Source organism: Zalophus californianus, chromosome X, assembly GCF_009762305.2.
Source record: "Zalophus californianus isolate mZalCal1 chromosome X, mZalCal1.pri.v2, whole genome shotgun sequence".
NCBI classification, from domain to species: domain Eukaryota; kingdom Metazoa; phylum Chordata; class Mammalia; order Carnivora; family Otariidae; genus Zalophus; species Zalophus californianus.
Window position 1 is genome coordinate 129,284,778 of NC_045612.1, and position 20,835 is coordinate 129,305,612.

The window sequence follows — 20,835 nt, forward strand, 5'->3', positions numbered from 1 at the left end:
AGGGGGCCGTCTCCCTGGGGGTGGTGTCTGGCGGTGTCGGGGGGGGGCAGGGTCTGAGAGGGTTGGGGGAAGGGGGTCCCAGCCGCTGGGGGCTCGTTCACCAGGCTGCACCGCGACTCTGGGGCCCAGGCTTTGGGCTTCAGCGGCTCCCGGGCTGATCCTCTTACAGGAAAGCGGCCCGTGGCCCTCGTCCCGTGGACCCCCGACTAGAGACCTGTGAACCGCACCCTCCAGACCTGAGGTTCTCTCACCCCAGGGAAGCATGGCACGTGCCCCTCCCGCGACCAGCCCCTCAAGGAGCAGACGCATCACAGGAGGCGTTGACGGGCCTGCTTGCGCCACATCCTGCCAACCAGTGTCACGGACAGCGTGGGCGGACACCTGGCGGGACGGCGGGGGGCAGCAGGGGTGGCGGGCCAGGGGAAGACGGGCCATATGGCGGGACACAGAGAGGGCAGGGACGGGGGACACAAGGGGCATCGTGGGACACGGGGGATGGGGACCACGGGACAGAGACAGCGGGACATGGGACAGCGGGACACGGGGACGGCGGGACATGGGGACGGCGGGACACGGGACAGCGGGACACGGGAGATGGGGACAGCGGGACATGGGACAGCGGGACACGGGGACAGTGGGACATGGAGGATGGCAGGACACGGGGGAAATGGGATGGGAGGACGGGGGAACAGCGGGACACGGGGACAGCGGGACACGGGGACGGCGGGACACGTGGGGACAGCGGGACACGGGATGGGGACAGCGGGACATGGGACAGCGGGACACGGGGACGGTAGGACATGTGGGGACAGCGGGACACGGGGACCGTGGGACATGGGACAGCGGGACACGGGGACGGCGGGACATGGGGACGGCGGGACACGGGACAGCGGGACACGGGGGATGGGGACAGCGGGACATGGGACAGCGGGACACGGGGACCGTGGGACATGGAGGATGGCAGGACACGGGGGAAATGGGATGGGAGGACGGGGGAACAGCGGGACACGGGGACAGCGGGACATGGGGACGGTGGGACACGGGACAGCGGGACACGGGATGGGGACAGCGGGACATGGGACAGCGGGACGGGGACGGTAGGACACGTGGGGACAGCGGGACATGGGGACCGTGGGACATGGGACAGTGGGACACGGGGACGGCGGGACACGGGGACGGCGGGACACGGGGATGGCGGGACATGTGGGGACATGGAGGATGGCAGGACACGGGGGGAAATGGGGGGATGGGAGGACGGGGGGAACAGCGGGACACGGGGTGGGGGATGGTGGGCCTGGCAGGCACGGCAGGGAGGCCAGCAGGATCACGGCCCTGGTCCCCGACTCAGAGCAGGCTTCTGGCCACGCTCACCTTGGCGCCCGCCACGTGGCTCCAGCAGCAGGGCCGTCATGCACTCCCAGTTCCGGACCAGGGCGGGCGCTGCCTCCCACAGGCCGTCCACCAGGTACGGGACATGTCTGTGGAACTGACAGGGACGTGCCGGACATGTGAGGTAAGGATGAGAAAGGACACGCGATGACACGGGACGGGGAAGACACGGGACGACGGCACGGGGCGGGGAGGGCACGGGACGACGACACGGGGCGGACAGGACACGGCGATGACACGGGGCGGACAGGACATGGGATGATGACACGGGACGGGGAGGTCAGGTAATGACACAGGCAGGGAGGGCCCCCTTCCCAACCCTCCCACGTGTGGACACGTAAAGACACACGAGGACACCAACCCAGGGACGCGACTCCCACGTGCCCAAAGCAAGTGTTGTGCACACAGCAACCGAGCCCCTTTCCAGCCCAACGTGGGATGCGGGCATGGGACATAGGACATGGCATGGAACATGGGGTGCAGGGCACGGGACACGAGTCCAGGTCCCTCACGTGGCTCGGACATCCTGTCCCCGGGCCCCACACGGCCACGCCCTCACCTCGCCCTGCAGGTAGAAGTCGATTAGCGTCTTCATGTTCTGCAGATTTCTATCAAACTCATCAGGGGGCTCTTGACCAAAGAAACCTTCATGGGGCGGAGGGGCCAGGAGCCTAGGGAGATCAGAGAAAGTGACCCCGACGTTGGCCGGGGGGGGGGGGGGTCGAGGGGGCCGTGCTCCTGGCCGGGCGCCCGGGTCCTGGGGGGTTGGGCCGACCCGCACTCCAGCACGCATGTCTGCACACACTCGCCACACAGAGACCCGGGGCGCAGGAATACCAGGAAGCCATGGGGGCACGAAACAGACCGCGGAGGAAAGTTCCAGAACTGACTTCTGTCTGTCCGAGCCGACTGTCAGCCCGGACCAGCACTGGGGAGGGAACCAACCACTAGACTGTCCCCAGTCGCTGCACCGCAAACCCCCAGAGAAGCCGAGAATGGGGAACTTGACCCGAACGTTAGTGAGGGCAAGACAGCCAGATGGCCCAGGAGGGGCCCTCAGGAGCACAGGGCTTCAAGGGGCCTCAGGGGCCCTCAGGAGACCCTCAGGGGGCCTCGGGGGGGGGGGAGCCTCAGGGACATGGGGCTTCAGAGGACCTCAGGGGGCTTCAGAGGACCTCAGGAGCAGGGGGCTTCATGGGGCCTCAGGGGCCCTCAGGAGACCCTCAAGGGGGCCTCAGGGGACCTCGGGGGCAGGGGGCTTCAGAGGACCTGAGAGGGCCTTAGGTGGCGTTCATGTCCAACCTGTTCTGTCCCTCAGGGCCCAACACCTGCCGACCCCCTGGTCATGTGCCCTGCCGTTCTTGGGGGTCCTGGGGCCTCCTCCCGCCCCCCACCCTCCATGTGCACATCTGCAGCTGGTGGGATGTGGGACACGGGACATGGGACCCCACCTCCAACATCACAGTGACATCACAGCCCTGGAGACCCCATCGGGGCCCCAGGGTGGCCAGGCACCCACCTTACCTCTTACAGATGAGCTCGCCCGCAGCTGTGGCCATGGGCCTGTAGGCTGCGTACACAAACTGGAACAGGAAGACGTACTCCATGGCGGAGAACACGCCCACGTAGTGCCTGGGGGGAGACACTCGTGAGCCCAGGGCCCCTGCGCACGGGGCTCTGCCACACGGACCTGTGCACACGGGGCTCTGCCGTATGGATCTGTGCACACGGGGCTCTGCCACACACACCCGTGCACACGGGGCTCTGCCACACACGCCTGTCCCCGAGAGCAAACTGAGGTTCTCTGTTGGGCCAATAGCCCCAACCTCGGCTTCCCCTAGATGTGGCCTAATCTGGAATTCCGACCAGTCTGAGCTCACCCAGGGCAGCCCACAACCCAGGATGTGAGCTGAGGCCACATGAGAAGATGCCACGTGAGCTGAGGCCAGGTGAGCAGGATCCCAGGAAGGCCTGCCCTCCACAGCGCCTGCGGCGTTAGAGTTGGTTCCTTCCCCTCTAAGCCGCCTGTGAGCCCCAAATTAGGGGAAAAGCTCTCTGTCCTCTCCCGCGTGTGCACCTGGGGCACCTGTCAGCCCAACTCTGCCCAACCCTCCACCCCCCCAGGAGCAGCGCTCCTGACTGCAAGCAGGTGGCCATGCAGGGGCACACACGGGGGGGCAGCAGATGTCCACGGGCACCCATGGTGGGAGCGTTTGGGGCATTTGGGTGAGGGACACCACTGGCAGTGTGTGGAGGGACATCACCAGCGTGAGACCCTTTGCCCAAATGCATCCACTGAACCCACGTGTGACACAGCATTCACCACATCACAAGTGGAGCAACCTGCCAACGTGGCCACGTGGGCATTCCCAAAACCAGCAGAAACCAGGGCAGGCGGCCTACACGCCACAGTGCCTGGGGTTCGAATGAAGGTGGGAGACCCCCAAGGACGTGGGGAGGCCCCAGACAAGGGAGTGGGACACCTGCATTCACCCTCGGGCACTGCACACAGCAAGGAGCGTGTTCGGCAGGTCCACGTCAGCCCTGTCCAAGCCTCAAGCCCCAAAGCCACATGGTTCTGAGCCCACCTGGGGACTCAGGCCAGGGTGTGGCCCCAGGACCTGGCGCTTTGCCGCGCAAGGGCCCACGAGGTGCTGGCACAGCTGTAGCCCGAAGGCGTGGGAGCAGGATGGCCACGGGGATGGGTTAGGGTTAGCCCGGCGGACACACCCTTCCTCCCCCTCGTGTCACGTAGGCCTTCAACGGATTACAGAGGGCCCACCACACCGGGCAGGACGATCTGCTGGGCCCGCATGTGAGTCTATGCAGGGAACTCCTCACGGACTCTGCGGAATCATGGGTAAGCTGCGCCCCGCCCCCACTGTGAGCAGTCAGGTTGACACAAGGCTTCCACTGTCGTCACTCCCTTACGTGCGTGGGCAGCTGCCGACCTCCGACCCGTCGCAGACCCTCAGCGACGGGAGGGAGCCACTCACACGCTGGACAGCTTAAGCCCAGGAGCCTGCTCCACGGGCCCCACGGCCACCTGCCACGGTCCAGGCCCATCCACTCGGCCGCCCATGAGCCTCACCATGGGCGGCAGCCAGCTCGCAGACACACGTCCTGGGACGTCCCCACCTCCGTTATCCTCAGCCAGTGCCCATAACGGGCCTGCTTCTAGATGCACGTGTCCACACGCCTCCTGTTGGCTCCGTCTCTCTGGAGGGCCCCGACGGACACAGCGGCCATGGGAACACCAGCGAGCAGGACATGCAGCTACCCTGGGCCACCCAGCCTGCACAGGGCAGGAGGCAGAGGCCACGACCCCAGGCTGGAGGGGCCCCCCCACAGCCAGGCCCACAGCGCCCGTGAAAGACACAGCATCTGTAGGACACAGACCTCAGACAGGGCCACTCAGAGCCCAGGCACAGGAGACAAGAGCAAAGCCACCTCAGAACGCGGTCTGAGCACAGCAGAGACTCCGCGTGGGCGTGAGACACCCTGTGGTCGCGCCACCACATCCACAGCGACCCTGCGGCCCGGGACCCAAATCCTCCATCCGGTTCTTCCAGCACCTTCTCGCGCCACGTGCGCGCACACTCCCTCCTGCCACCAACTCCAGGTGCATCCCGGGCTCTGCAGGGGCAGGCAGCAGCTGGAGGACTAGATGGGGACCTCACGTCCCTGCCAGGTGTCTTGTACTCATGTGTCAGGAGCCACACAGGTAAGAGCTTCTCTGTGTTGCTGTCGGTGGGCTCACGGCCACGAGTGCAGCCTGCACTGTGCTTGGGACAGTGGTGGGCAGCAAGGCCCCAGCAGACACGCATTCCCGCACCCGGTCCCCAACCCGGGTCGCGGTGCCCGTCTGCACTCTGCTCTGTCCAGACGGTTCCATTTTATAATACGTCAACTTATCACCCACCCACTGCTCCTGGGTGTGGGCATCAGGCCAGCTGGCAGCAGCACCGGCCACTCACGGGACCACAGCACAGCACGGACGAAGCCCGGAGCCCGGACCCCCGCTGCGACAGTGTCCATCTGGGCTGCGCCAGATGCAGAACCGTGAGACGGTCCAACGCCCACCTGGGCCCGCTCTGTCCCCAGCACGGGGCAGACAGATGGCACCACGGGGAGGCACCCAGCCTTTGGGGTACAAGACGTCCCCACAGCACCCTCCCCGGTGTCTATGCACAGGGGCCGAGCCGGAGGTCATGTCCCCGTGTCCCCTGTTCCAGCACTGCCTCACGTCAATGCCTGACACCTGACTCACTGAGCAAGGAGGCTGCATCCTGCACGGGGCACGTCCAGGGGAACAAGAGCCCCACGTCCCAGCCTAAGTGCTACTTGGGACCCTGGAGCTTCCAGAACGTTCTGCAGGCCCAGCCAATCGTAGCCACCCCGACACCAGCCCCTCGGAGCCCCTGACACAGGGCCAGCAGCGGACAGGAGGGGCCAGGACCCCAGAGAGAACCCCCAAACCCCTGAGCGCCAGGCCCTCTCAGGCGACCCAACGAGCCCCTGCGGTGGATCGCAAGCCAGGATGTTGGTGGCAGAGTTCTGAAACCCAGCAGGAGCGCAAGCCCCGAGTGGACGCTTGGCGTGTCTTACTTAGCCGAACACGCGCCTTTGCCCGCATGACCACGCATCCCCACTGTCCGCCTCCATCACGTGTGGTGGCTGCACACCCCCTCCTGCCCCCAGCCGGCGGACGCATGCATGGGCGTGAGTACTTACACCCGGCGGGCCCGCAGCACGGGCACGGGGACCTCCCGCCGGCGAGGACACCACACAGGTGTGAGTACTTACAGCCAGCGAGCGTGCGGCATGGGCACGGGGACCTCCTGCCGGCGAATGCACGGCACGGGCACGGCGACCTCCAAACAGCGGGCGCGCCGCATAGGCACGGGGACCTCCAGCGGGGAAGCGCATGGCACGGGCACGGGGACCTCCAGCGGGGAAGCACACGGCACAGGCGCGGGGACCTCCCGCCGGCGAGCACGCAGCATGGGCGCAGGGACCTCCAGCGGGCAAGTGCGGCACGGGGACCTCCAAGCGGGGAAGCACACGGCACGGGCAAGGGGACCGCCAGCGGGGAAGCGCACGGCACAGGCGCGGGGACCTCCCGCCGGCGAGCACGCGGCATGGGCGCAGGGACCTCCAGCGGGGAAGTGCGGCACGGGCATTAGTACCTACAGCCGGCGAACGCGCGGCAGGGGCACGGCGACCTCCAATCGGCGGACGTGCCGCACGGGCACGGGGACCTCCCGCCGGCTAGCACGCCGCACAGGTGTGAGTACTTACAGCCAGCGAGCGTGCGGCATGGACACGGGGATCTCCCGCTGGCGAGCATGCGGCATGGGCGTGGGGACCTCCAGCAGGGAAGTGCGGCATGGGCATTAGTACCTACAGCCGGCGAACGCGCGGCACCGGCACGGTGCAACCGCCAGCGGGGAAGCGCGCGGCACGGGCACGGCGACCGCCAGCGGGGAAGCGCGCGGCACGGGCACGGCGACCGCCAGCGGGGAAGCGCGCGGCACGGGCGCAGCGACTTACTCGGATATGAGCCTCAGGAGCTGCATGCACTCGGATGTGATTTCCGGCTGCCTGTCCTGCGTCATCGACAGGATTCGCTTCTACGGAAGGAAGACCACAAAACGAACAGGCTCCGTTCCAGCACCGTCTGCGTGACACAGGGCACCGCACCCCCCCCCCCCACCGCCACCTCACAGGACGGACTGCCCCATCGGAGGCACCCCCACGTCAGCAGCCGACTGGCAGACTGGCACCAATCACCCCCGAGGCCGGGGCGGTGAGGACCCAGGCTGACGCGCACGACGCCAGCAGCGTCCTCTCCCGCCCCCACCGCACGGTCGGGTCCCCACGCCCCCCAGGCTTACAGCCCCGCCTCTGTTCTCTCCCCACAGCAGTACCGAGGATGCGGGGCTGGGTCGTCCCCTCGTGGGATGGGGCATCCAGCTACGTCGCTGGTGCCCTCAGATGTCAGTACCACCCCCCCACGGGCGCTAGCACCCAAGCGTCCCCAGACTTTCCTAGTGTCCCCAGCTGTCACTGCTGGTGCGGATGGACCGTGAGAGGGAATTGTGCAGAAACTGGAAGCAGAAGCCTGGGATCCTCAGGGCTTCAGGGAAGCACCCTGAGGCCGCTTCCACCAGCGCTACTGGCCAAGCACAGTCGCCCGGAAGACCGCGGTCCGCATCCCTGCCGGTCTGGGGGTGTGAGCTCCACACAACGTGTGCCCATCCAGAGGACAAGCCTACATAGTGCTTCTTTCCTACGAGGGATGGTGGATGACTACTCTGCACAACCTCTATCCCCAGAAACGGGCCATGGGTCCCGGCTGGCTGGCACACGGGGTTGGCACCACACCGTCCTCCTCCGTGGGGATTCACCACCACCTCCAGGAGGCCCTCCATGCCCCCGTGGACACTGGGGTGTCCGCACTGGGCTTTCAACCTCCACTCACTCCTCTCTACATGTGGACTTTACTTTTCCCAGAGACAGTGGGAATCGCCACGTGGAAGTCGGGACCACAGGGCAGGGCACACAGTCGTCCCCAGAGCTGCCTGACGTGAGACCCTGTCCCCAGACCTGCCAGATGTGGGACCCCATCCCCAAACACTGCCACGCATCATCTCACAGGGTCACAAAACCAGGACCGGAAGCTTCTGCCCCCCCTGGACACAACGGCGCCCTGACAGGGCCCAGGGCATGCTGCCCCCAGCTCGGCCCCTTGCACGGTGTGGTGTTCCAAGGTGCAAGGGTCGAGAAACGGCAGGAGGTATGGGAGGGCCATCTGCAACAGCCCCTCACCCTCATGGGCGGGGGCCTCCCTGCACCTGGAGGAAAGGCGCATCCTGAGCTCCCAGACAGTGCAGGGGATTGTGTTCTCGTCTTTCCCTGGTTCCCACTCTTCCTCAGGTGTGAGATCACTCTTCTGGGGGTCTCCGCGTCCTGGGAATGCTCCCGGGTCAGGGAAGACTTCTATAAATACACGGGCACGCATGGCTCCTGGCTGTCCGGCCTCACTGGTTTCCTGCTCAACCCCGCTGGAGACCCTGACACGGTCAAGGAACGCTGGGTTCTCCCCCACACCCCCAAGGATGAGATGACCCCCACCGGGTGGCCCCTGCCACACAGGCTGGCCCTCCACGTTCACTGGGCACCTCCGTGGCCCGACCCCTACTCCCCTCCAGCCACGGGTCCCGGGTTGGAGTCCTCGACTGAGCGACGGTTGGGAGTCCTCCAGAATGGGCAGTGGGGTCTCGTGACAGTGTCCTGGGTGATGGCGTGGCCCCCGAACTCAGGAACAAGCTGGTACCAGTGCACCATGGGCTGCACCCCTACACTGTCCCGTGCAGCTGACTACTGACCCACAGTCCGGAGCAGCTCTGAACCTCTGCGAGGGGACCCTGGAGACTAACTGCATCAGCTGCTCCTCCATCAGGTCAGCGGTGCTGACCCTGCCAGCTTCCGCACCACAAGTTAGAGGTCAGCACTCCCACTGGCCCACTGGGGGTGTGCACGGGCTCCAACCTCAGCCCTGCACACACAGCACCCTGCTGCCGGGGTCCACGTCACCCGGTGGGCCGTGAAGCACGGGCAGCTGGGCCCTGGGCTTGGACACCCAGAGAAGCTCCCAGTTCCTCTTCTGCAGGACAACAGCCCCGAGCACCGGGCTGAGACGTGGCCGGCACTCTAGGCCAGCCAGCGGCTGCTGGACACGGCCCCACTTCCACACATCCCCCGAGATGCTTGGGGACATGGACGCCGGGCACCAGCCACGGGGGGTGCAGCAGCGAGATGCAAAATCTCACTCACCTTGAACTTATAGAAGAAAAGGCCCAACTTCATAGCTGACTCTCTTTTCTCGTAGAGTGCCTTCAGTGCCAGGATGCACTTCATCCGCACACTCGCGTCCTTCAGGACAGAGAAATGGGGTCCAGTTACCACGGAAGGGCAGCCTCCCCACCACAGACTCTCAGTCAGAAATGCCTCTGTCCATGACAGCACAGATCAGCCCTCAGCCTAGAACATTCTAGCTGGGACATGGAGCTTTGCAACCCCCACGCAGTCCAGAAACATGCCTGCTGGGCTCTGAACTGTGCATCCCAAACTCACATGTTGAAACCCTCACCCCCAGGACATCAGGATGGGGCCGTATTGGGAGGTGGGGTCTTTAAAGAGGGGATTAAGTTGTAAAATGAGGTCCCAAGGGTGGGCCTGATCCCATAGGATTGCGTCCTTACAAGAAGAGCGGATGAGGACACAGACACCCCCAGAGACGACCACGTGAGGACACGGGGAGAACACGGGGTCCACATGCCAAGGACAGAGGCCTCGGGAGGAACCAGCCTCGGCCCCTCACCTAGATCTCAGACTCCCAGCCTCGGCCCCTCCTGGATCTCAGACTCCCAGCCTCGGGCCCTCCTGGGCCTCAGACTCTAGCCTCGGCCCCTCCTGGATCTCACACTCCCAGCCTCAGCCCCGCCTGGATCTCAGACTCCCAGCCTCGGGCCCTCCTGGGCCTCAGACTCTAGCCTCGGCCCCTCCTGGATCTCACACTCCCAGCCTCGGCCCCTCCTGGATCTCAGACTCCCAGCCTCGGGCCCTCCTGGGCCTCAGACTCTAGCCTCGGCCCCTCCTGGATCTCACACTCCCAGCCTCAGCCCTGATTGGATCTCACTCCCAGCCTCCAGGACTGGGAGGAATAAATGTGTGTTGTTTGAGCTGCCCTGCCTGGGATGTCTTTTATGGCCACCCAAAGTGACTAATTCAATGCCCACAGCTATAACAGCCCTGGGCATCCATATTGTATTTTGTTTATTTTTCTAAGGCTCCATGCCCAACATGGGGCTCGAACTCAGGACCCCGAGATCAACAGTCCCACCTTCCACTGAGTGACCCAGCCAGGCTCCCCTGCAAGATTTTTCTTCTAAGCAGAGAAAACATGCATTTGTATCCATGGAGTTACCAACGTTTTATCTTCTGAGAGATCTCGTCCAGCATCAGTGTCCTCTGTGTGAGTGAGAACACAGAGGCACCCTGATTCAGAAGAATGTACCCAGGGGGCGCCTGGGGGGTTCAGTCAGTGAAGCATCCGCCTTTGGCTCAGGTCATGATCCCAGGGTCCTGGGATTGAGCCCTTCGCTGGGTTCCCTGCTCAGCCTGATTCTCCCTCTGCCCCCTGCACCGCTCCCCTCCCCACCGCCGGCTCATGTGTGCACACACGTTCTCTCTCTCTCTGAAATAAAATCTTAAAAGAAAGAAAAGAGAGGAAAAGGAAAAAAAAGAAAAGAAAAGAAAAAAGAAACAGGCACCCGGACCACCAAATCCAAAGTGGAGGGCAGGCACACAACCTTTCTACGCCCCACTTCCTTCTCTGCAGAAAACCAAGTGAGCCCACTGAGAGATCGTTTCAGGGGATAAAGAAGCAGAGTCCAAAGCAGGACACAGGCCCAGGGCCAGACACGAGGCACAAGGTGGGGTGAGGCTGCTCAAGGCTGACCTGCTTGCAGGGGTGCACCAGGCGGCTGCCTGCAGGGAGAGCCCACGTCTTCTGCACTCGGGGGTCAGTCCCTGCAGGGGACGTTCCGACAGCCACTCCCGGGCTCTGAAGGGTGTCACAGTGCCCTCCCAGAGGTCTGTCGCCATGCCCCGAGCAGAGCAGAGCACAGCGGGGTCGGGACAGGAGGGAGGCCACCCTCTGCATCCCAGCTCCCCAGGCAGCAGAGAGCATCCCGGCAGCCACCACACGCCCCACGTTGCTGGAACAGCCGCCCTCACCGGACCCCTGCAGGCCCCACGTTGGCCACAACCGGTGCCCTGACTGGCCTCCTCCCTCCACACGTGGGCTCCCTTGGCCGAGGCCCCAGGAAAGTCTCTATGCTTGTCTCTTGTGCACTAAGCCAGTTGCGCACCCCCCACAAATAAAAAGCAGAGACGTCTGCTCCAGACCCATGTCTGTGACCCCCAAAATCCATATGTTAAGTCCCAACCCCCCAAGGGGATGGTATGTGGAGGCGGAGCCTCTGGGAGGTGATGGGGTCATAAGGGTTAGGGGTAGGGTGAGATCTGGGGAGCCCCCTCGCCGCCTCGCCCCCTCCTCCATGTGAGGACCCGGTGAGGAGATGCCCTCCGTGAAGCAGGACAGAGAATCCTCTGCAGACTCATGTCTGCCGGCACCTTGGCCTGGGACGTCAGAGCCCAGCCGTGAGAGCAATGAGCTTGTGCAGACTGAGAGCCCCCGCTGGTGGTGTTCCGCCACGGGGCCCACACAGCACACTAAGCAACGGCTCGACATTCCAATCCCCCTCCCCTGCCCTGCAGCAAAGAAACCCCGTCTTCACAACCCAAGACCGGTCACCACGCATGACCGACAGCTGCCCTGCCAGGCACACCGATCACCGGCAGCAAGCCGAAGCAAACGTGCCGTGCGACCTAACGTGGAATAAGCCACCAAGCTGTGAAAACCCACAGATGATGCAGAAACTCGTTTGGGGCCTCACCCGCAACAAGCACACAGAGCAGTGTGTGCACCGCACAGAGATCCCTCCCCACACCTGCCCGCTTCCCCCCACACACCTGCCCGCTTCCCCCCCCCGCACACCTGCCCGCTTCCCCCCCCCCGCACACCTGCCCGCTTCCCCCCCACCGCACACCTGCCCGCTTCCCCCCCACCGCACACCTGCCTGCTTCCCCCCCCGCACACCTGCCCGCTTCCCCCTGCCACACTTGCCCGCTTCCCCCCCGCACACCTGCCCACTTCTACTCATGCACACCTGCCCGCTTCCACCCCCCCACCTGCCCACTTCCACCCACTCACACCTGCCTGCTTCTACTCATGCACACCTGCCTGCTTCCCCCCCACCGCACACCTGCCCGCTTCCCCCCACACACCTGCCCACTTCCACCCCACTCACAGCTGCCCGCTTCCCCCCCATGCCTGCCCGCTTCCCCCCATGCGCACATGCCCACACACCTGTCTGCTTCCCCCAACAAGGCAAGAGCCCCAGCTCGGAAGGCCAGAGGAGGAGGAGAACAAAACAGGACCATCAGTTCCAGAAACATGAAACACAGCCGTGGGGCCGTCCCAGGCAATCCTTAGGGCTTCATCACGTTTAGTTCTAACACAGAGGGCATCTATTCAGAAGAACTGACTTTTGCTCGTTTATGTCCATGACAGGAGAAACACCGCCCAATGTTGGCAACTGCGGGTGTCCCCTAACACACATTTGCGCTGCTGGGAATGTGAACGTGCAGGATTCAGAGCTACTACCCGGAGCAGGCGCGTGCTTAGGATTCCCTGTGTCAGGCAGTCTCAGGACTGTGGACGTGTCTCCCAGTTTGAGAGCGGGCAGCAGACAGACAGGGTGGATGGGGCGGGCAGCCTAGGACTGCACACAGCCGACCCTGCCCCCGTGTGCCTGCCCCATTAGCTAAGCTAGGGACCCAGATGCAAACCCTGTGCCGGAGGGCAGACACGAAGGAGGGCCACGTCCCCATTTCTCCAGGGCACAGGTGAGCCCCTACAGCCTGAACCCTCTGTCACCCCACAGCGAGGACAGCTACAAAACTGCTGCTTTGTGGAAAGCCTCCTTCACAAAGCTGGACTCATGAGAACCGTCCGGGAGACACGTGCTCGCTCCACAAACGAACCAGACACACGACACACCTGTGGGCCCTCTCAGTGGAGGCGGCAGACCAGCAGGGCGCACATACCTTGTCGTACAGCATCCAGCCGATGTACTTCAAGTAGTTGTTGTCCAGGAACATGTCTGGATACAGCCTGATCCAGCAGCCAAGTTCCCCCATACAGATCACACGGATGTCCGAGCTGATGTCACTGAGAAATGAAGCGAGATTGTCACCGAAGAGCCAGGCAATGTCTTCAGCACAGCGGGGTGCACGTGTCAGCATAATGCTGAGTGAGGCTAAGACAGCCTGAGACACAGGGGACACGCGGGGAAGACGCACACTGAGGCTCGGTCACGGCCCGGGTCACGGGGGACACGCAGGGAAGACGCACACTGAGGCTCGGTCACGGCCCGGGTCACGGGGGACACACGGGGAAGACGCACACTGAGGCTCGGTCACGGCCCGAGTCACAGGGGACACGCGGGGAAGACGCACACTGAGGCTCGGTCACGGCCCGGGTCACAGGGGACACGCAAGGGAAGACACACACTGAGGCTCGGTCACGGCCTGAGTCATGGGGACACACGGGGAAGACGCACACTGAGGTTCAGTCACAGTCTGAGTCCCGAGGACACGTGGGGAAGACGCACCCTGAGGCTCGGTCACGGCCCGAGTCACGGGCCACACACGGGAAGATGCACGGCATCAAGGCTAACCCTTACCGGTAGCGGGGCACAAACGTCCTCTTGAAGAGCGCACAGATGATGTTGTCGATGGCCATCGGCTTGTTCTGGAACTGCAGCAGCAGAAGGATGGGTGTGTTGGACAGAAGCAGGGGTCCGCGGGCCCCTCGAAGCTGCGGCGGGTGTGCAGGAGGCCCACACGCGGCCCTCTGGGTGGTCGCCCCTCACCGTGCATCTGCATCCTGTACCTGGACGGTTCTGCCACCACAGGGCCGCAGACCCTGCCGCCTGCTCTGATCTAAGCCTGCTGTGCCCTCCACACACAGTGTCGATGCACACACGTGCACGTACAGGGCAGGGATGCAGGGGCGAGTGGTGAGGGTGAGGGGTGTGCGGGTGAAGGGATGTGGGTGGGGGAAAAGGGGCATGGGGTGGGCAGGAAGGGGCATGGGCTGGAGGGCAGGGGTGAAGGGGTATGGGGTGACAAGGTAGGAGGGTGGGTTGAAGGGGCAGGGGGGTGAAAAGGCCAGAGGTGGGGGTGTGGGGGTGCAGGGTGGGGGCAAAAAAGTGAAGGGGAGGGGGCAGGGGTGAAGTGGGACAGAGCAATGGAATGAAGGATGGAGGTGAAGGGGCTGGGGGGGCAGTAAAGGTAGAGGGGGGTGAGGAGTGGGGGGCGGGAAGGGTGCAGGGTGGGGGGGAATGAAGGGGTGAGGGGTGGGGGTTAGGGGCGGGAACAAAGGAGTAAGGGTTGGGGATCAAGGGGCATGGGGTGATGCGGTGAGGGGTGGGGCAAAGGGGTGATGGAGGAGCTTAGGGGGTGGGAATGAAGGGGTGAGGGGTGAAGGGGTATGGGGTGACAGGGTGAAGGGCCGGGGTGAGAGGTGAGGAAGGGGTGACGGGGTGACCGGCAGTGGTGACGGGATATAGAGTGATGGGGTCAAGGGTGGGAGTGATGGGGTGGCAGGGTAAGTGAAATGGTGGTAAAGGGGTGATAGGGTGAGGGACGGGGTGAGGGGCAGGGTGAAGGCGTGACGGGTGTGGGGCAGTGGGCTGAGGGGCAGGCATGAAGATGTCACGGGGTGAGGGCTGGAGGTGACAGGATGAGTGCTGGGGGTGAAGGGGTGGGGGTGATGGGGTGAAGGGGGTAGGGGTGATGGGGTGAGGAGCGGGGGGGTGAAGGTGTACAGGGGGATGGGGTGAGGGTGAAGAGCTGATGGGACGAAGGGAGTGGGGCAGGAGCAGAGGGGTGATGACAAGGTAAGGGGTGGGGGTGGCAGGGCACAGGATTGGGGGGTGAGGGGCAGGGGTGAGGGGTGGGGGTGACGGGACACAGGGTGAGGATGGGAGGGGGCCGCGCGGTGGGGCTGGGGACAAAGGGATTGGTGGGGCTCAGGACAGGGGTGAAGGGGTGCTGGGATGAGGGGGGACAGGGGTGGAGGCATGCGGGGTGAGGGGCAGGAGGTGAAGGGGTAACAGGGTGAGGGTAGGAGGCAGGGGTGAAGGGGTGACAGGGCGGGGGGCAGAGGTGAAGGGGTGCAGGCGGTGAGTGGGCGGGGCGCAGGGCGGGGTGGAGGACTGCTCCTGCGCAGGGGAACCCTACCCCGTGTGCACCACTGTGTTTCTGCAAAAGGGCTTCTGCAGCCCCGGAACTGTGGGTGCCCCCAAAGACGTGACCTCCTGTGTGCGCAGAGGTGCGCGTGCGGGATCAGAGGACGCGGGCGGGGGGAACGACACAGATGGACGCGGGAGGGGAGACACAGGGCGCGGGGGGGACACGGGTGTGGGGCGGACACAGAGGGCGCAGGGGCGACACAGAAGTTGCAGGAGGGACACACAGGGTGTGGGGGGCACAGAAGCGGCGGGGTGTGGGGGGCACACAAGCCGCGGGGAGGGACACAAACCGCGGGGGGACACAGAAGGCCGGGTGGGGGGGACACAAGCCGCGGAGGGACACAGCAGGCGCGGGTGGGGGGGACACAAGCCGCGGGCTGTGGGGGGCACAGAAGCCGCGGGGGGGACACAAGCCGCGGGCTGTGGGGGGCACAGAAGCCGCGGGGGGGACACAAGCCGCGGGCTGTGGGGGGCACAGAAGCCACGGGGGGGACACAAGCCGCGGGCTGTGGGGGGCACAGAAGCCGCGGGGGGGACACAAGCCGCGGGGTGTAGGGGGCACAGAAGCCGCGGGGGGGACACAAGCCGCAGGGGGACACAGAAGGCCGGGTGGGGGGGGGGACACAAGCCGCGGGGTGTGGGGGGCACAGAAGCCGCGGGGGGTACACAAGCCGCGGGGTGTGGGGGGCACAGAAGCCGCAGGGGGGACACAAGCCGCGGGGTGTGGGGGGCACAGAAGCCGCGGGGGGGACACAAGCCGCGGGCTGTGGGGGGCACAGAAGCCGCGGGGGGGACACAAGCCGCGGGGTGTAGGGGGCACAGAAGCCGCGGGGGGGACACAAGCCGCAGGGGGACACAGAAGGCCGGGTGGGGGGGGACACAAGCCGCGGGGCGACACAGAAGCCGCAGGGGGGGACACAAGCCGCAGGGGGACACAAGCCGCGGGGGGACACAGAAGGCGCGGGTGGGGGGACACAAGCCGCGGGCTGTGGGGGGCACAGAAGCCGCGGGGAGGGACACAGAGGACGCAGGAGTCGCAGTTTGAACATACTGAACCCACAAACGACAGAACAGAACTGTAACTGAGCCAGGGGCGTGGAGGTCCACCTGCGTGTCCCCAGAGGACACCACCCCCCCCGGGAGGCCAGCTGGAACCTGGAGCCGGGATGTGGAGCGACTGGGGGGCCCACGCTGTGCTTTCCGCGCCCCCGCCTGCTGCCGTGTTGTGGGGACACCCTAACACCGGAGAATGGTCACAAGGCCTGGGGGACCAGGCGCTACTGCACACGGCCACAGCCGCCCCGCTGACGGAGCAGGAACCCATACAGGCCGTGGGGCAGCCCGGGCGGGGGCGGGGCCTGGGGCCGAGGGGCGGGGCCGGGGGGAGGCCTGGAGCCAAGGGGGCGGGCCAAGCCCAGGCTCCCAGGTAGGCTCCCTGCCTCTCTGCACCAGGTGCTGTCCTCACACCTGGGTCCCCTGCCTCCTCTCCAGGGTGGACCCTCCCTCCCCCCTGCGCACTGTAGTGCTCACCCCTGCGTCCCCCCATCCCGGGTGCACCCTCCCTCCCCCGCGCACAGTACGTCCTCACCCCTGCGTCGCCCCATCTCCGATGCACCCCCTCCCCCCCGCGGTGACCCCAGCCCTCCGGTCCCGCCCCTCGTGTCTGCGCTGGTCCAACAGCTCCATGCAGTACTTGCGCCCCGCCTCCGTCTGGGACCCTCCCTCCCCCCTGCGCAGTGTAGTGCTCACCCCTGCGTCCCCCCATCTCCGATGCACCCCCTCCCGCCCGCAGTGACCCCAGCCGGCCCGTCGGCACCTGGTGTCTGCGCTGGTCCAGCAGCTCCATGTAGTACTTGTGTCTGCCCTTGAGCTTTGTGATGCTCTCGATCTCGTACAGCCGCTGGGCCGTGCGCCTGCCCGTGCAGATGCCCTGGTTCACGCTGGCCAGCGCCGTCAGCAGCTTCATGGCTGCCAGCAGAGCGGGCCGTGACCCTGGGGCTGGGACCCCAGGGCCGTGACCCCAGTGCTGGGCTCCACCTCCCACAGGAGCGACCGTTCTGCCAGGTACTCAGACTGGGTCTGGGGGTGAAAGGGGCTGGGAGGTCGGGGCGGCTGGAGGGCCTGCCGCGACCCGCTCCTTGCTGGGTCACAAGAATGGGTATGGTCGCCCGTCCATGATGAGCATGTACACGGCCCCGAGAACACATCTGTGTTCGTGTCCCGTGGCCCCTGCCCCCGTGGCCCCTTCCCCCATGGCCCCTCCCTGCCCCTGGTCCCATGGCCCCTGCCCCCATGTCCTCGGGCCCCTGCCCTCCATGTCCTGTGGCTCCGTGGCCCCGGACCCGCAGCCCCTCCCTGCCCCCTAGCCAGCACGAGCCCCCGGGCTGGGCCGTGTGCAGCGTGTCACCTGCCCCCCAGGCCCACGGCCCCTCCCTGCCCCCAAGCCAGCAGGTCCTTGTGCAGCCTGTCACCTGCCAGGGAGCTGGTGTGCCGCAGGCTGTACACGGCGGAGTTGGTGAGGCCGCTGAGCATGCAGATCACTGTGTGCATGAGGTGTCCGTCACACAGCACCGAGGAGTGCGTCTGGTGCACCAGCAGCTCTGTGAACTCACAGAAGTTCACCCGAAACCTTTTCCAGAAGGGCCCTGGCCCCACGATGGGGTAAAAGTCATTCTGCTGTGCTCAACACAGAACAAGGGAAGAGGGGCTCAGACACTGTACCGGGTCTGGGCCCATCCCACCATCACGACATGGAGCTCTGCTCCTGCACAAGGGACTCTGGGTCACATGACCACACGCTGAGCCTGCACTTGGGGGGGGGTCACACGTCCACTCTGACCCGGGCTGACCCCCAATCTCCCAGACCTGCACCTGCAGGGGACAGGCACACATCCAAACACAGGGTGACCCCCCATATCCCAGACCTGCACCTGGGGAGATGACACGTCTACTCTGACCTAGGGTGGCCCTCAATCTCCCACACCTGCACCTGGGGGGGGGGTCACACGTCCACTCTGACACAGGCTGACCCCCAATCTCCCAGACCTGCACCTGGGGGGGACAGGCACGCATCCAAACACAGGGTAACCCCCCAATATCCCAGACCCTGCACCTGGGGGGGGGTCACACATCCACTCTGACACAGGCTGACCCTCAATCTACCAGACTTACACTTGGGGGGGGTGACACATCTACTCTGACCCAGGGTGACCCCCAATCTCTCAGACCTGCACCTGGGGGGTCACACATTCACTCTGACACAGGGTGACCCTAAATCTCCCAGACCTGCACTTGGGGGGTCATACATCCACTCTGACACATGGTGACCCCAAATCTCCCAGACCTACACCTGGGGAGGGTCATGCGTCCATTCTGACATAGGGTGACCCCCAATCTCCCAGACCCTGCACCTGGGAGGGTCACGCATCCACTCTGACACAGGGTGACCCCAAATCTCCCAGACCCTATACCTAGGGAGGTCACATGTCCACTCTGACACAGGGTGACCCCAAATCTCCCAGACCCTGCACCTAGGGGGGTGACACATCCACTCTGACCTAGGGTGACTCGAAATCTCCCAGACCCTGCACCTGGGGGGGACACGCACGCATCCAAACACAGGGTGACCCCCAATCTCCCAGACCTGCACCTGGGGGGGGTCACACATCCACTCTGACACAGGCTGACCCTCAATCTCCCAGACTTGCACTTGGGGGGGTGACAAATCTACTCTGACCCAGGGTGACCCCCAATCTCCCAGACCTGCAGCTGGGGGGGTGACACATCCACTCTGACCTAGGGTGACCCCAATCTCCCAGACCCTGCACCTGGGGTCACACATCCACTCTGACACAGGGTGCCCACACTCCCATTCCTGCATTGGGGGGCTCACATATCCACACCCACCACAGTGACCCCAGCTCTCCCAGACCCTGCACCTAGCGGGGATCAGATATACACACTCACCCGCTGACCCCAACCCCCTGAGACCCAGAACTTGGGGGTCACATATCCACACCCACAAGGATCACCCCACCTCTCCCACACCCTGCACCTCGACGAATGGTCCCACGTCCCCTGGTCAGGTCTGTAGGCTGTGTGGGTGGACCCCCACGTGTGGGAAGGAGCCGGGTCTCTAGGACCTCAGGTCACCCTGAGGAAAGCGTGCAGGCACCTCTCCAACACTCATCCCAGAGAAGCCAGGCCCTCCTGTTTTTCACTCTGGTTCTGGCTGATTTCAGGTGCTGTAAATATTCATTGCAAACGTGAAAGGTACTTAAAAGCATGCTTTGGCACTTTGGGGACTTAGCACATTCCTGCTCCTGCTGAGCTGACAAGAAACTCCAGTGACTCTGCCAGGGGCGGAGTCAGGGGCGGGGAATGGGAAAGGGAAGAGATCACTGTGGGCTTGCAGGTGTGGACGGCACAGCTCACCAGCCACCCATCAGCCTTCCTGCCTCTTTCCTTCATGTGCCCCGCAATCAAGTCATCAGACAACCCGCCTCCAGTCTCTTTCCACACGTGCGGCAAGGGGTTCATCAGGAGAACCGGCCTCCAGCCTCTATCCACGCACATGGCAAGACATTCATCAGGAGAACCGGCCTCCAGTCTCTATCCACACACACGGCAAGACGTTCATCAGAACAGGCCTCCAGTCTCTATCCATGTGGACGGCAAGGGGTGATCAGGAGAACCAGCCTCCAGGCTCTATCCATGCGTACGGCAAGGGGTGCATCAGGAGAACGGGCCTCCAGCCTCTATCCATGCACACGGCAAGATGTTCATCAGGAGAACCGGCCTCCAGTCTCTATCCACGCACACGGCAAGACGTTCATTAGGAGAACCGGCCTCCAGTCTCTATCCACGCACACGGCAAGACGTTCATCAGAACAGGCCTCCAGTCTCTATCCATGCGCACGGCAAGGGGTGATCAGGAGAACCGGCCTATGGCCTCTATCCACGCACACGGCAAGACATTCATCAGGAGAATGGGCCTCCAGCCTCTATCCATGCACACGGCAAGACGTTCACCAGGGGAACCGGCCTCCAGTCTCTATCCACGCACACGGCAAGATGTTCATCAGGAGAACAGGCCTCCAGTCTCTATCCACACACACGGCAAGACGTTCATCAGGAGAACAGGCCTCCAGTCTCTATCCTTGCGCACGGCAAGGGGTGATCAGGAGAACCAGCCTCCAGTCTCTATCCACGCACACGGCAAGACATTCATCAGGAGAACAGGCCTCCAGTCTCTATCCATGTGCACGGCAAGGGGTGATCAGGAGAACCGGCCTCCAGTCTCTATCCATGCGCATGGCAAGGGGTGATCAGGAGAACCAGCCTCCAGTCTCTATCCATGCGCACGGCAAGACATTCATCAGGAGAATGGGCCTCCATCTTCTATCCATGCACATGGCAAGATGTTCATTGCGACAAGCCACCTCCAGCTGCTATCCACGCACATGGCAAGATGTTCATCAGGGGAACCGGCCTCCAG

General features: G+C 64.4%; 1 protein-coding gene across 2 annotated transcripts in view; it reads right to left on the reverse strand.

Annotated features, from left to right (window-relative positions):
* The window catches only part of LOC113931195 (cohesin subunit SA-2-like), a 54,370-nt gene that overhangs the window by 16,875 nt on the left and 16,660 nt on the right, over positions 1 to 20,835 (reverse strand). For both annotated transcript variants that reach the window (XM_035725503.1, XM_035725502.1), the window contains 9 exons: positions 17,810 to 18,014; positions 17,155 to 17,306; positions 13,767 to 13,840; positions 13,129 to 13,252; positions 9,229 to 9,327; positions 6,943 to 7,022; positions 2,914 to 3,021; positions 1,949 to 2,060; positions 1,372 to 1,486 (listed from right to left, as the gene is read on the reverse strand). In XM_035725503.1, coding sequence (XP_035581396.1) covers positions 1,372 to 1,486; positions 1,949 to 2,060; positions 2,914 to 3,021; positions 6,943 to 7,022; positions 9,229 to 9,327; positions 13,129 to 13,252; positions 13,767 to 13,840; positions 17,155 to 17,306; positions 17,810 to 18,014 — 1,069 coding nt within the window. The remainder of the gene's footprint in view (positions 1 to 1,371; positions 1,487 to 1,948; positions 2,061 to 2,913; positions 3,022 to 6,942; positions 7,023 to 9,228; positions 9,328 to 13,128; positions 13,253 to 13,766; positions 13,841 to 17,154; positions 17,307 to 17,809; positions 18,015 to 20,835) is intronic.